We start from the raw sequence: 16,413 nt of genomic DNA, 5'->3' as shown, positions 1-16,413 counted from the left end.
TTCAGAATGGTGTGGGATATTATTAACTGTTATTACATGAAAGATGTCCTCTCCATCATAAGCAGCAGACCGTAAGACATGATGAGAGGTGACAGGAGATGGGTTCGGTGGGGGTGGGGGTACAGTTGTGAGTACAGAGGACAGAGGAAAACTGTCATCACAGAATTTGTACAGGGTGTGGGTACCACTTGTTAATTGAACTCAGTACTGCCAGTTAGCTCCTCTGACTTTCCCCACAGTTTGTATGGGTAAGAAATAAAACTGCCAAAAAACTAACGTTAGAATTTATCAACTAAAAGCTTCCAAACTGATCAGTGACATAACGAGTTAGTTGGGGACAAAACTTAAAACTTCTCCCTTCTTATGCTATCATACAGTGAAAGTATTCGCATTTTTTGTTCAAAATTTGCACACACTGATGACGTAAACAAATCCAGGAAAGCAGAGTTTGATGCAGGAAAGCAGAGGTTGAAACTGATTAAATCCAAAATGTTATTAGCCACAATATGGCCCCTTCGTCTAATTCTGTCGCTTGCCTTGTGACTGAGACGAAACTGGGTCAGCCACCATTGTTGACATGTTCTGTTCACCTGAACCAGTCACTGTGAAAATAACTCTCCTGCCATGAGCAGCAACGCACACTGCATTTATTGGTTGCAGTGGAGAGTGGAAAGGTCAGTTAAGATATTCTTAGCTATATGTCATTAAACGATTATGGAAATTAGGTGCCACTCCTCAATCGGGGCCCTTCATCTGAATCAGTTGTGAACAGTAGGTCCCATATCAGGGCCCTTCGTTCAGAGTGAGTTAACGACATGACGACTACCACTGGAACAAGGGTTTAGAGGTTCACTGTAAACCTTAATAACGGGACAAAACACAATCCTGTTGACAGACACACAAATGGTAAATATCACGGAGACAGGACAACACCCACACACACTTGTACAACAGGTAGACAGGACAAAACTGATGGTGAATACAGGTTTTATTTCTTATTAAATGTCAGTGGCGGTGATGAGACACCACACAGCATGGTGTCTACACCCTGCTCCTCTCCACATCCCCACACTTCTAACCCCCCCGCGACCCCCCCCCCCCTCTCCTCCACAGCAAAGCTACAGGGCCTTACCACACAGCTCTCACCCTGCAGTCATACACACTGCTGTTCACACAAACTGTACAGCACACTGAAGCTACTCTGTTGTGTTACACCTGTGATACGGTGAAGGCAGGGGTCCCTATGAAAACAGTAAGTCAGGAGCTGCAGCCAATGTAAGGGGTGGGGCAACAGCATGTCTGCCTCAATATGATCCATGTTAAAAAAACAAACAAACAAAAAACCCCAAAAGAAATTGAACCAGATTGTTTGAAACAGTTAAAAATCCAAACCAAGAAGAACTTGAATGCCCAATCCCCCTCAAAAATCTATTTCGTATAAAGTGCTCTAATGGGTGTTGCTGTTACGATAATTTTCCAGTACAGTATCAGTGGAATATATACTTGGTAACAAAACTGCCATAAATGTCGAACAAGTGTAGGGATTGACATCATTGTAATGCTGGGCCTGTTCTGCTGTTTTGGTGCTGTTGTCTGTCTCTGTGTGTGTGTGTGTGTGTGTGTGTGAGTGTGCAAGCGTATAATGTGGGGGTGAGTGGTGTGGAGGGGACCAGGCTCCAGTGACATGCCCTTGTCATGGACGCGAGCTGTGGACATTGTTGCTGGGACCTACAGCAGCCCCTGGATTTCACGTTGTCACGTTCTCACCATTTCCACAGCACCCACTGATGCTCCCACCCCCAGACCTGAATCCCAACCCCAGCACTGAACAACTTGTCCTTCAGGACGCCACCCAGTTGGTCCTTACTCTCATGACACGCCCCTCTCTCTGTTGTCATCACCACAAACAACAAGGTGTTGGGTGCAAACACTGACTCCACTGCATTGTGTGTGTGAGTGTGTGTGCCCTGGTCTTGGCGCTTCTCTCTCACCAATGCCTGCCTTTCACAGGCATCACGTCAGTTTTCCAATAATTGTAGAGGAATGTCAACACTGAACAATCTGTAAAATAACAAATTTTAATGGACAACACAATCCTAAAATGTCCCTTAGAGAAACCGATCCCTTCTTTTTATCCCCGTAACTTTTCCAGTGATCACATGACACATGCGATCCCTTTAGTTTTCCCTTTAACTTTTCCAGTGATCACAAGACACATTCGATCCCTTTAGTTTTCCCCATAACTTTTCCACTGTTCCCAAGACACATGCGATCTTTTTTTCTCGGAAACTTTTCCAGTGACCCCAAGATGCATGCCATGACAAGACAGGCTGTAAATCCACTGTGATCAGGGAGGTGAGGATGGGGCAGCTGGCAGCAGTGGAGGGGTGGGGGGAGGGGAGAGGGACAGGGGGGAGGAGAGCTCTGCAAAGTGTCTGTCTGACACCTCAGCATTGTGCACTGCACCAGTGGTTCATTCGCAACAATTCTGATTCGCCTATTCCCGTTTTGCATACTCTTCGATCAAGCCACCACCGTCAACAGCCTCTTGAGAGTCTGGTTTTTGTCCTGTTTCACCTCCTCCCATTTTATCCACCTAGTATCAGTTGTTCTTTCTCTCTCATAAACATACAGGTACACACACTAATGTTTGTGCATAGATACCAATGTCAGCTTCTATGAAAACTTGTAATTCTCTATGGGTCTTGAGACAGGGTGAAATACTATGAGCACTTTCAGGGAAGTGACTGCCAAGTGAACACAATTCAGTCTGGTATCAAGCCTTGTCAATGTCCAAAGCAAGACAGGGAGGCATATTTTACTGGTTCAAAATTACTGATACAGCGATCCAACTGCCAACACAAGAGACCAGGCCAGCAACGAAGAAAGTGAGCTTTCTGGATGTTCAACTTTTATGCACAGATGCTTAACTTTCTGGATGTTTTCTTTTATACACACATTCACACGCGCACGCACAAGCATAGGCACACAGCAACTGAGCACATAAGTGAACTCGGATTAAGCGAATCAAGATCACCAATTCAGTAATGGGTGATTTAGGAGTAGGTGAAACAGCAACAGGCGAACCAGAAACTGGCAAATCTGGACAACGTACACTGGTTGTACCTCCTCCAATGCTGTCCATGCCTTGAGTCACCCAGTCCACATAACCCACTGCCAGCCATGTGTCTCCTGCCCGTCTAGTCCCCCTGCTATCAAAGCCAACTACCACTACATCAGATTGTGAAAATACTTCATGTGTAAGCAATGGCGTTTATTAGAAACTCTGTAATGTTATGTACATTTTACGGTCAGGCTAAGCAGTTTGAGGATGAGAAAGAACGAACATTAATATTTTTTTTACAAATATTCTCCATATAAAAATTCACCAGTACTGTACAGAAGGAAAAAAAAAAAAGGAGGAGGAGGAGGAAAAGTGCAAGTCATTGATATATTGTTTGCACAACATGATACAGGTGTTAAACCCTAACATAAAAAAAGAAAGAAAAAGTGACGATAATACATGGGCTACTATCCAATACATCCAACACTACATCATGACCAACCAGACAGGACCCAGTGAGGGACAGTGGTCATCACCACCACCACACACACTGACCAGCCCCCTCCCTCCTTGTTCCCACAGCCACAGGCACCCGACACGAAGCACAAACATTGCATATCAACAGGCGCACGCACTCTGCACACACGCTGCAGTCTGCATTAGCAAAACAGCTTCCACAGATAAACGAGAACTGGGGAACAATTCCCAACACAGCTGATAACTGAGGACAGAACTAAAGCAATGCCCAGCAGTATCTGTTGCTGCTTCCACTGCTGTTCTGTGACCACTCACTATGCTGGGTGTTATTACAATTACACTTAGTACATCTTGAATCACCAAGCAAATATCATGGATGCACATGTCTGCTTATTGTATGCTCATACGTCTTATTTTCAAGAGATGAGAGAGTGTGTGAGCAACAGGTCTAGTCACCTGATCATTGGTGTGATGGCCATGCGACTTCTTTCACCCTGACATTGCAACAAACTGGGAAGGCCATTTCTTTTCAATAAATCGCATCCAAAAAAACAAAAAAACAAAACCCAATAACAAAAAAAATGTCATTCATTCTGCTATTGGTGTTCACCATACTTTTTAGAAGATAAACGATTCTGTGCATTACATTTATAATGGAAATATTACATTCCATTGTGGTCCATGCTATATATTCGAGTTTCAACAACAGTTGAGAGTGACAGTCACCAGTCGAGGCAACAGACCCACAAGGTTATCTCCCTTCTGTCCAGCACACATCCAAAACAACAGAACCAACAACACACCAAACCATCAATAAGAAAAAAATGACACATTCACAAACACAAAAATCATGAAAGATGAAATCATCTTCGCAAGTACGCAATTTATAAAAAACGTTACATACCCAAAGCTCAGGCAATAAAAATCAGCAATCAACTAACAAACACAGATATGGAAAGCAAACGTGATGGAAAGCACAAAAACACTGGCGATCAATTGCCCTGTCTGAACAGACTGCTTTCAGACAGATGCTGCTCCAAGACTACATCCAATGTGTCAGGACAGAATCACTCCCAGACCTAGCATCACCTCCTCTACCTGTGGTTTACTTACGCTTCAGACACAGTCACCAAAGACACTGTCCCCAACATTTACATCGCAACAGCACAGTCAAAACAACAAAAACAAATAATAAAAGTTGTCAAACTACAGTAATCAAAAAGCAATGATCCAAACTTATTACTCCTGCGACTGGTCTTCAACCAAACCGTCCTCCCTGTCTTTTTCCACGCAAAGACTCAACGAGTCAAATCAACGTGCGAATGTTTGCCTGGGTCTCTGCCTGTGACCACAAAGCACCTGCAGCCACAACAGCCAGGTGTGTCAGCCAGGTGTGCTGGACAGGTGTGTCAGCCAGGCAGGCAGGAGGCATCACACAGGGGGAGGAGGAGGAGAGGGGGGCTGGGAAGGGGTGACTTATCGGGGGCAGCCATCATTTTCTACCAAACAAACGTCGCTTTCCAGGGAACGTTGAGGGCCCCCTGGTGGAATGGACAAACAAGGTTTTTCTGGGAAAGGCTGGTGAAAAAAACAACAGCCATTCATGGTCCTCTGCTTCAGTAAAAATCAAACAAACAAAAAACAACAACTCTGTATACCATTTGGTGTTGGTCGATGAAAAAATATATTAGGTATTCCCATATAACAAAGATATCCATTCACTTTCAAAAAAACAAAAACACTAAACAATCTGTGCAGTTTTGAGCTGTTCCCATTATGCATGGAAAGGTGCGCATGGAATGATGTTCTACTGATTGATTCCCAAGTCCCATAGGGGTCATAGGCCCCTGGTTTTTCTTCTTTCATCTGTGGTTAGTGGACCATGCCATGTCTGAACTGGGAGGCAAGTGGTCACCGTGAATGACCAGCACACAGACCCATGTGGGAATGACTTGGAGTCACCTCTTGTCTGGGTCTTACAGGGTGTGTGTGTGTGTGTGTGTGTGTGTGTGCAACCCCCACTACACTGCTCCACGTCAGCTAAGCCCATCATGGTTACTGTAATGTTCTAACAAACCTTGAAAAAAGAAAAAAAAAAGTGGAAAGAATGTCTGTTCCCTCTAACACAAACCCTTCAGAACGTTGGGTTCTGTAAAGGCCTTTGGCAGTGCTGCATATCACATACATAAACTGCTTCCTTCTGGAACAACAACAACAGTGAACCAAACAACACAACAGTCCAGTACCTAACACACAACTTGAACACTACAGCCATCAAGTGTTAACGCCTGAAAACCACAGGTGCAAGAAACTCTGAAGTCATGCAGAAGGTTAAGTATCAGTACATAAGTGCCTCAAGGGTCTTGTATGAAAAATAGGAAAGAAGAAAGACGCACAGTCCTCTTAAAAGAAATGATCACACTGGCATGTGCAGCCTTATACTGCTCATGCGCTAAACCTGTTCATCGCAAGACCTGCATGTTGCACAGAGACAACAGATCCAATCATGGGATGAACTGACCACAGCTACCCTCCCTGCCACTAGTCTTTCAATCCCTCTCTGTACAGGGAAGTGAATGTACAGAATGTCAAATTGCTGGGGCTCTTTTCTTCTTTCTAAATCCCCACAATCATGTGAACGCTTAGAGTGTCAAACTGCCAGGCTCTTTTCTTCTTTCTAAATCCCCACCAATCATAGCAAATCAAATTCTTACCCCCACAATAAGGAGGGAGGGAGGGAGGGAAGCAATGTTAAAGATATGGACCTGGCAGATGTGATTTACTGATGCATGTTTCCAAAGTCTTGAGGTAAGTCACAAGAAACCACTTCAATGTTTCAGTCAAGCTCACTCCCTCTTCAGAAAATAACTGACATTCAAAAGCACAAGTGAAGGACAACAATAAATCACTTCAACAAAACGATCTGTTGGCAGGTGAGGGATGGCAAGTGGAGGAATTAGGTTGAATGTCCTGTCACACATAATGGTGATCACAGCAACTGATGTGACAAGCTTACACACTGTGCTGCTGCACGAGTGTTTCGGGACATCCTGTGTCATTCTGACCCAGTGGTGTGTACACACCGTGCCTCAGTGATGCTACACGCAATGTGATGACAACCAAAAAGACTGGCAAGGAGAAAACAGCAGAACAGACCCCCCCTCCCAACCCCCGCCCCCTTCCTGTCACCCTCACCAGGGCAAGAGATGCATACAGTGCATAGTGGTGACAGGGCAAGTCAGTAAACCTCACACGCTCTCCTCTAACACGTCGTCATTAGTGAACTCACTGCCGTGTAATGCTGTCTGCTGTTGGTAAAAAGAAATAAAAGGACAGCTGTCAGTGCAGACACTGTTCACTTCTGCTGCTCTTCCCTCAAACTACTGTACAGTAAGTGATGCTGGTCTGACACACACATCTCTTGGTGCAGATATGATGTCATAAAAAAAAAAAAGGGAGGAAAAACACATGGCATGGATCGGACAAGGCGTATGTACAATACTCTTTCCTCACTTCCATCCTGTTCTCACATGATGTGAATGCACACGACAAATGACAGGAATCCATGTGACCAAACACACATCTTCACTCCTCGCTCCAGTCAGAAATGCTCCTATGTTTTAGTCTGCTAAACACCGAGCTGTATGTTCTTTTTTTCAATGGAAATGCCAGTACAAGTTTCTGTTTTTAAACAGATACCATTTATTTTAAGGAGAGATACCAGATATCTTTTCAAAAGGAGATACCAGTTTTTTGCTTCTTTTTTTTTTTTTAAGAGAATGATACAAGGTACTTTTTTTTTTTTCAAAGAGAGACACCAGATTTTTTTTGTTGTGCAAGGGAGGATTCCAAGACATTTAAGATGCAGCATTTCTGAAAACTGCTCTGAGGTTTTCATGACTGGTGATTTTCATGCTAATGGTTGACAATCGTCTGATCTTCCTACACACACACACACCCAACAACCACACACACACACTGACAGACAGAGACAGGTGATCTTTTCTGGTGGCCCAGGTAAGTAAGAGAAAGCCGCACAGAGAGATGGGGAGACGCACTGCTGATGTCCTACACAACTGATGACGCTGACAGGAAATATTGAAAAGGAAAGAAAAAACATATCATGTGATGTGTGGTAGTTTCAGAAAACCAATCTGCCTTGTGAAACATTGTACGCGTGTCTCTGATCACACACTTCTACCCCTCTTTCTTTACCTTATCAAAAAATGTTATGGGGGTGGTGGAGGGTGAGGGGTGGGGGAGAAAGGAAAAAAGATGATGTCTTCTTTTTCTTTTTTTTTCCAGACTCATTCTTTCTTCAGATCCCATACTGGTAGACAGACTTTGTCCCAAGCACAAATATTCATCATTACATCTATCTCTCTGCTAAATGAACCACGACATGCATGCAGGTGTGTGTGTATGTGTTGATATGCACACCACCTTTTGTAGAAACATCCATCGTTTTTACACAACTCTCTGGTTAAAAAGGCTGGCTGACACCAGCTGTCATGTACAGTCTCACATCAACACTACACAGGGAGACAGCAGCACTGTGATAGGTCTCACCATGGAAACTGGAGGACATCACACAACAGTACCATCCAGCAATACCAAACGGGAATGGACGCCAAGCCGGTTGCGACGTTACCCAAAATGGTTCAGACATCAGAACGGCACGATGTGACCTTCCGCGTCTACCTGTCCCAACCCTCTCCATGCTTTCTCCCCCATTCAGCACCCCTCCCCAGTGCAGCACACACCTTGTGCTTCATCTGCCAGCCTGGCAAATTCCTCACTGTGGTCCCTGCCACCATCCTAAAACCCTCCCACTTTCTTTGTCTCCTTCACCAGGCTACCAACTGCGGCCAGTGCTCATTCTGCCTCAAACGGAGACAGAGAGATAAAGAGAGTGGAGAGAGAGAGACAGGAGAAGGGAAGAGAGACAGAAAGGGAAGAGAGAGGGGAGAGGGAGAGAAGAGAGAGAGAGAGAGGAGGGAGAGAGAGGAGAAAGAGGAAGAGAAGGAGGGAGAGAGACAGAAAGGGAAGAGAGAGGGGAGAGGGAGAGGATAGAGAGGGAGAGAAGAGAGAGATCGAGAGAAGAGAGAGACAGAGATGGAAGGGAGAGAGGGGGTGTGGAGAGGGGAGAGAGGGAGAGGTGGAGAGAGAGAGACAGAATAAGTGGAGAGAGAGAGAGACAGAGGGGGGGAGGCAGACAAACAGCAAGGACCACACGCAACATGAACGGACCCATGGCAACTAATGCACTGACCCTAATGGAAAACAAACAAACATACGCACATACATACATACGCAGAAAAGCAAGGGATACTTATGAGTCTTTCTTAAACTACTTTTCCTGGATATCAAACCACATACATTGTTCCGTCGCACGCTGTCATATTCCGCATGGAAAAAAACTGGGGTCGTAAGACCCTTCCCTTGCTGACCAAGCGATCAACATGGTCCACAACTTTGACACTACCAATCGCGTCGGGAACATCCACACTCTTTCCTGGAAGACGTGTAAACAGAAAGTGGGAACTGGGGGACAGGGCGGCAGGGGGAGAGTGTGAGACAATGAAGTTATACATGCATATATATACGTGGATGATAATTATGGTCCAACATTCTCTTGACCCAGCTATCTCTCTTCCCTCCCATCACCTATCTAACACCACCATGATTAACTCCCCTTCCCCAAAAGTTGAGCTTACCTTATCTCTCAAAATTTGTTTTGAGAATTAAAAAAAAAAAAAAAAAAAAAAAAACACACCCCGAACTTCCCCTTGTAGTACAGAGATAAATACAAAGGCATAAATAAATTACAGCCGAACAGCCCCAACCCCTTCCCTCCCCCATTGTGGCGGAGACGACAGCTCAAGTCAGTACACCTCCCCAAACACACCACCACCCACACCCTCAGGCCCCACCCCCACCTTTCTCTCTCTCTCTCCCCCTAACCATCCACCCAACACCAGGGTCACATGCCCCAGCCCCCACCCCCAGTACATCATCATCATCATCAGGAGACAGCAGTGTGGTGAGAGACACACACACTGCTCCGTCCAGGGAGGGGGTGGGGGGTGTTGAGATGACAGGTTGCCGGTAGGGTTCAAAGGTCACTCTCTCCGTAGAGTGCAGTGGAGAAGGACATGTAGTCGAGGGCGCCCGGCTCGGCATCGCGGCCGGTGTAGGGAGCCATGCGCTGGATGCAGTACTCTGCCTGGTCTGGGGGCAGCTCCTGGCGCAGGATCTGGGCCGTGATGTAGGGCTGAAACACACCTTGATGAGTAACCAACACACAGAGACCACCATCACGACAGCTTCTGTTTCAGTTTCTCAAAGAGGCATCACTGCATTCTGACAAATCCATATATACACCACACCACATACACTGACAAGTATCCACATCAATCAATCAATCACATCCACTTGGCAGATGCCTGATAGCAGCATAACCCAACATGCTTGTCAGGCCTTGAGTGCATGCATATGTATTTGTGCACATATCAGAGTGGATTTCTTTTTACATAACTTTGCCAGAAGACAACACTCTCGTTGCCATGGGTTCTTTTTCAACATGCCAAGTGCGTGCTGAACACAGAACCTCAGTTGAACATCTCATCCAAAAGACTGGACGCTCAGTTTGATTTTCCAGTCAAACTTGGGAGAAAGGGCGAGAGTGGGATTCGAACCCACACCCTCACAGGCTCTGTATTGGCAGCTGAGCGACTTAACCATTCTGCCACCATCCTACTCAGACCACTTCACCTTCAAGGAGGTGTCAAAGTGTGCAACCTCATCCACATACGCTACACCCTATCAGTATCTGCTGTAAAGGAAATAAAGGAACCGAACCCCTGACCTACTAATGGATCCAGTCTGCTGATCAGACGTTGAGAGCCTATCAAATTCCAGAAAGGTATATGTAAAAGAAAATGCTAAACAAAATATGAATACACAACAAGTAAGTCAATAAATAAATGATAAAAATATTTCAAGAAAACAAACTTGTTAGCATAGTTTAATTTTTGGTTACAGATGATACAAACTACTGCTCTTACTGATAACACAATATCCTGGCAGTTAATTCAGCTAAGCTCATTTACAACTGGCATCATAATAGACACACACACACACATATATATATATATATATATATATATATATTATTAATAACAAAAATGGACATTTATATAGCACACACACACACACACACACACACACACACACACACAGCACCTAACCATCCACACAAATGGCAAATGGCTTCCCCACAATAATACATGCATTTAGAACCAGATCATACCAAGACCAGCACTAGAAATTACTGTTGTTGGAAAAGATGTGTTTTCAGAGCAGGCTTAAAGGACTTCAGCGAGGCAGAATGTTGCATATTTTCTGGCAGTTTTTCAATGAGGGGGCCCTGGCAAGAGAAAGATCTCTAACCTTGTTGCTTCTGATCCTTTTACTGATAAAAAAGAAGACAGTTCTCCCCCCACAGACCCCCATCTTCTTCTTCTTTGTTTGTGGGCTGCAACTCGCACGTTCACTCATTTGTACAAGAGTGGACTTTTGCATGTATGACTGTTTTTACCCCGCCATGTAGGCAGCCATACTCCATTTTCTGGGGTGTGCATGCTGGTTATGTTTCCATAACCCACCTAACGCTGACATGGATTACAGGATCTTTAACGTGTGTATCTGATCTTCTGCTTGTGTATACACACGAAGGGGGTTCAGGCACAAAGCAGGTCTGCACATATGTTGACCTGGGAGATCAGAAAAATCTCCAACCTTTACCCACCAGGCACCGTTACCGAGATTCGAACCCCAGACCCTCAGATTGAAGGTCCATTCATCTACCCCCCCCACCCCTTCCCCCATCATGGGAGTGCACCAACCTTGTCCCCAGCCAGGATCTTGAAGGACTGCATGACCTGTTCGGCAGTGTCCGTGTCGGCCGTCTCTCGTGTCATGAAGTCGAGGAAAGCATCAAAAGTCACGTAGCCAGAGTTGTTGGGGTCCACAATGGACATGATGCGCTGGAAGTCCGCCTCGCCCTGAAGGTCAAGGCCACTCACGTCAATATCACACGCATACTTGGCTTTTAACATCCAATCCATAGGAACTTTAATATCACACACACACTTCACTTTTAATATCCAATCCATAGCAACTTTCATAGCACACACATCTTCGCTTTTAACATCCAATCCACAGCAGCTTTAATAGTGCACACACACTTGGCTTGTAACATATAATCCATAGCAGCTTGTACCATAAAGCATTTTAACACTGTATGAAATACATGCTGATTTATACACAAATATGCAAACAACACTTACGCAAACAAATACACTGTAATGCTGATTTATACACACGTGTGTACACAACAGTTAGCAAACATATACACTGTAACACTCAGGAAGTGTGTAAACCAAAGCCAGCCAGCCAGCCAGACAGACCAGCATCTGACCTAACCTGTACACAGTGCAGGGGGGACAATCACCACCCTACTGGCCTGTCCAGAACCATCTGATGCTGTATCAATACCACCCTGATCATCACTCCTTTGTCCCCCAATGATTGATGCCTGTCTATAGACTGAATTAACAATGTAATTTAGGCCTCTGAAAAATTCCAGTCCTCATTTTCACTGTTTTTTTCTGGTCCCCATCTTGATCTTTGCCTGAAAAAAGGCCCACTTGTCTGCAAACAGCACAAAAAGGGATACAACCCTGCCATGTCCATCTCTCCTACCCAACAGCAAACAAAGGGATATAACCCCACCATGTCCATCTCTCCTACCAAACAGCACACAAACAAAGGTATACAACCCTACCATGTCCATCTCTCCTACCAAACAGCACACAAACAAAGGTATACAACCCTACCATGTCCGTCTCTCCTACCAAACAGCACACAAAGGTATACAACCCTACCATGTCCGTCTCTCCTACCAAACAGCACACAAAGGTATACAACCCTACCATGTCCATCTCTCCTACCAAACAGCACACAAAGGTATACAACCCTACCATGTCCGTCTCTCCTACCAAACAGCACAAAAAGGTATACAACCCTACCATGTCCGTCTCTCCTACCAAACAGCACACAAAGGGATACAACCCTGCCATGTCCATCTCTCCTACCAAACAGCACACAAACAAAGGTATACAACCCTACCATGTCCGTCTCTCCTACCAAACAGCACACAAACAAAGGGATACAACCCTACCATGTCCGTCTCTCCTACCAAACAGCACACAAAGGGACACAACCCTGCCATGTCCGTCTCTCCTACCAAACAGCACACAAAGGGACACAACCCTGCCATGTCCGTCTCTCCTACCAAACAGCACACAAAGGGACACAACCCTGCCATGTCCGTCTCTCCTACCAAACAGCACACAAAGGGACACAACCCTGCCATGTCCGTCTCTCCTACCAAACAGCACACAAAGGGACACAACCCTACCATGTCCGTCTCTCCTACCAAACAGCACACAAAGGGACACAACCCTGCCATGTCCGTCTCTCCTACCAAACAGCACACAAAGGGACACAACCCTACCATGTCCGTCTCTCCTACCAAACAGCACACAAACAAAGGGATACAACCCTGACATGTCCGTCTCTCCTACCAAACAGCACACAAAGGGGTACAACCCTGCCATGTCCGTCTCTCCGACCAAACAGCACACAAACGAAGGGATATAACCCTGACATGCCTGAGCCCCCTACCTGCTTGTCGTCGCGGATCTTGTAGCCCAGGGAGATGAGGCAGGCCTTGAACTCCTTGGGTTCCAGGCGACGCGTGCGGTTCTTGTCGAAGTGGTTGAAGGACATGCGGAACTCGTTCATCTGGTCCTCACTGATGCCCTTGGAGTCTCGGGTCAAGATCTGAAAACATCACACACACACAAAATATTACACACAGTTATCAGGGTCAATATCTCCAACATCACACACACAATTATTCAGTTGTCAGGGTCTAGATCTGCAAATATCACCCATACAGAAAATTATACAATTTACTTTTTCAGGGACAAGATCTGCAACTATCATCCTCCCAAACCCCCTCAATATACTAACACACACACACACACACACACAAACACACAATTACCAATGTTTGTTACCAGTTACTGTGTATGATAACTGTTTGAAGAAAACATGTAAATCTAAACAGCTCTAGTTTGGACTCGTTTCATTTGTGAACAGAAAATTAAACAAGCGAAAAGGACTTTACACATTATAACATACTGCTTTGTAGTTCCACAAAGGCCTGTGCAGCAGATGCGTATCCACAAGCATGAAAAAACAAAGCATTTCCGATCAAACTTAGCCATATTGTTTACAGTACACACACTGAATGACCCGGCTCCAAATGTGTTCACACCAGTTATGTTTAACACAATCTATCAGCTAACAGATTCTTTAAAACAAGATACAGATTACAACTTGGTAAAAAAAAGAAAAAAAAAAGAAAAAGAAAACACACACATAAAGAAGGAAAACAAACACAAAGCATCAATCCTCACTTGTACTTTTAACAATATTTTTCCATCATACTCGTCCAATACGTTGTGCATGTGCGCATGCAAAAAAGCATATATGCGAGTGTGTGTGTATGTGTAGGTGCACATGTGGTGCATGTGAGCATTTTAAAAATGGAACAGTGATGTTTCTATTGGGCTTGTTTTGACTTTGTTGTGCACGTTTTTTTGCTGGGTATCATATGCCATCTTTAACAGTTCTGCTCATAAACTGTAAGTGTCACAGACTTCACTACTCTTGGTTTTTTTCCCCCCCTTTCAGTCTTTCTTTTCTTCTTTTTCCTCACACAAACTTCTTTGTATATATGTGTTTTTGCTATAATGGACATTTTTGATTTCACCACTGTTGATTTCTCTAATTGTGACGATAAAGTGACTGTGATTCTGAATCTTCCGGGTGGAAAAAAGGCACCACAGAGAGAGGACTACAGAAGAGAAGCCCCCAGTAATGTGCCCCCCCCCCCCCCCCCACCCCCTGCTCCCCCACACAGAGAAATGGCAGCTCACCTGGTTCTCCACTTCATTGATGTTCCTGGCCACGGCCGTCAGCAGCTGTTCCCAGCCCACACGGAGCGTCTGTCACACAGCACACACCTTCCTCATCACTAATGTCACACATCTTATACTATCTTGTACATATACACATCTTATACACACATTTTACTACTATTAATAATAATAACAATAATAACAATAAATGACGATGAAGATGATGATGATATGGATACTTATATAGTGCCTATCCTTGGTCAAAGACCAACCTCTAAACACTTTTCAAATAAGGAGTCACTTGCACAACAGGCTGCCTACCTAGGCATAAAAGTATCTATATAGCTATTGTCACACACACCTTCTTCTACTACTTTATCATCATTATTATTATCATCAATATTATTACTATTCTTCTTCTTATTATTATCATTATTGTTGTTGTTGTTGTTGTTATCATCGCTAAATGTATAGATCTATATAACTATGAATCTTGAGTGGAGACAAATCAACAAGCTTACACAACACACACATTCACATGCACATACATAAATCAAGGGACAAAAGACAAGTCTTACAAACACATGTAGACAGAAGGTCTGAAAGAATTATGAGCAGAAAGAGGGGAACGGAGGGAGGAGCTATTTTACAAAGAGGTAAGTCGTAAGGACAGAACAGAAAGAGCAGAGTGCAGAGTGCATAGATTCCATGACATAACACACAGATCTGAGACAGGCGCTGCATGCGCACAATCTCATACGCATCCCCTTTTCACACTGCTAACCATCCATTCCCACATGTATGCCAGACATGTTATTATGGAATGAAGTGACCACAACAACAAACATATAATCACAATATTCATACTGACACTTTTGCCACATATTTGTGCTGGCGAATAAAACAAAGCGAAACTAAACCACCAACCACACAGGCAGACAAAACATGACATTCTTACACACACATCATACAGGGGTTACAGTTAAATAATATCTTAAAAATCCAAGTAACAAAAATCTTACCAATGACAAAAGTAAAAGATAAACTGCAAATAATAAACTAGAAAATTTGATAACGCACAACTAATAATGAATAGCTATGTCATACACTGCAAGATTTAAATGCCTTATATAATTTATAAATAAACAGCAAACCGTTTCAGAACAGTTGCATTAGTTGATGACATAAGCATGACCAGTTGAAATAAAGTTGGGTGTCGATAACATTTTTGTGTGTGTGGAATTAACTGATGTTTAAAGTCATTCAGAGCAGGGCAACACAACATAAAGCGAAGTTTAGTTTCTTCGGCATATCTGTATACGGGACAAATAAGATAGGAGACATTAAACTTTCAATAACAGTACTGATAAAGAGAGAAAGTGAGAGAGAGACAGAGAGAGGGGGAGAGAGAGAGAGGAGGAGAGAGAGACAGAGACAGAGAGAGAGAGAGAGGGGGGAGAGAGAGACAGAGACAAGCGAACAGTATCAAACAGTGATGCCAACTCACCTCCATGGTGTATTGCGTGTATCTGTTTTCAAAGATCATTCCCTCCTGCACCTCCTGCAGCAGACAAAGAGCAGCTGTCAGTAAATTTCTACATGAAGCACACAGAAATCATTGGTCAACATTCTCTTTCTTTTAACCCCTTGAGTGCCACAATAGCATGTCATGTACATGCACAGTGACGTCACTCATCATGTCATCAGTAAGGAAACAACTCTGGAAGGCTGAAAATTCACATGGTTTATACAGAATAGTATAATTATCTCAAGACCATTTTCTCAGTTTTTGGCTTATTGTTCTGGATATTGTTTTAT

General features: G+C 44.1%; 1 protein-coding gene across 2 annotated transcripts in view; it reads right to left on the bottom strand.

The window, feature by feature from the left end:
* LOC143281163 (alpha-actinin, sarcomeric-like) overlaps nucleotides 1–16,413 on the bottom strand; it is a 67,962-nt gene continuing 51,549 nt past the window's right edge. For both annotated transcript variants that reach the window (XM_076586188.1, XM_076586187.1), the window contains exons 17-21: nucleotides 16,103–16,156; nucleotides 14,614–14,682; nucleotides 13,292–13,450; nucleotides 11,449–11,607; nucleotides 1–9,815 (exon numbers count right to left, since the gene is read on the bottom strand). In XM_076586188.1, coding sequence (XP_076442303.1) covers nucleotides 9,657–9,815; nucleotides 11,449–11,607; nucleotides 13,292–13,450; nucleotides 14,614–14,682; nucleotides 16,103–16,156 — 600 coding nt within the window. In that variant the 3' untranslated portion in view covers nucleotides 1–9,656. The remainder of the gene's footprint in view (nucleotides 9,816–11,448; nucleotides 11,608–13,291; nucleotides 13,451–14,613; nucleotides 14,683–16,102; nucleotides 16,157–16,413) is intronic.

The sequence above is a fragment of the Babylonia areolata genome, chromosome 4 (assembly GCF_041734735.1).
Source record: "Babylonia areolata isolate BAREFJ2019XMU chromosome 4, ASM4173473v1, whole genome shotgun sequence".
In the NCBI taxonomy this organism is placed as follows: Eukaryota; Metazoa; Mollusca; class Gastropoda; order Neogastropoda; family Buccinidae; genus Babylonia; species Babylonia areolata.
Note: the sequence above shows the minus strand (reverse complement) of the source record. Positions and strands in the feature narration are given on the sequence as shown.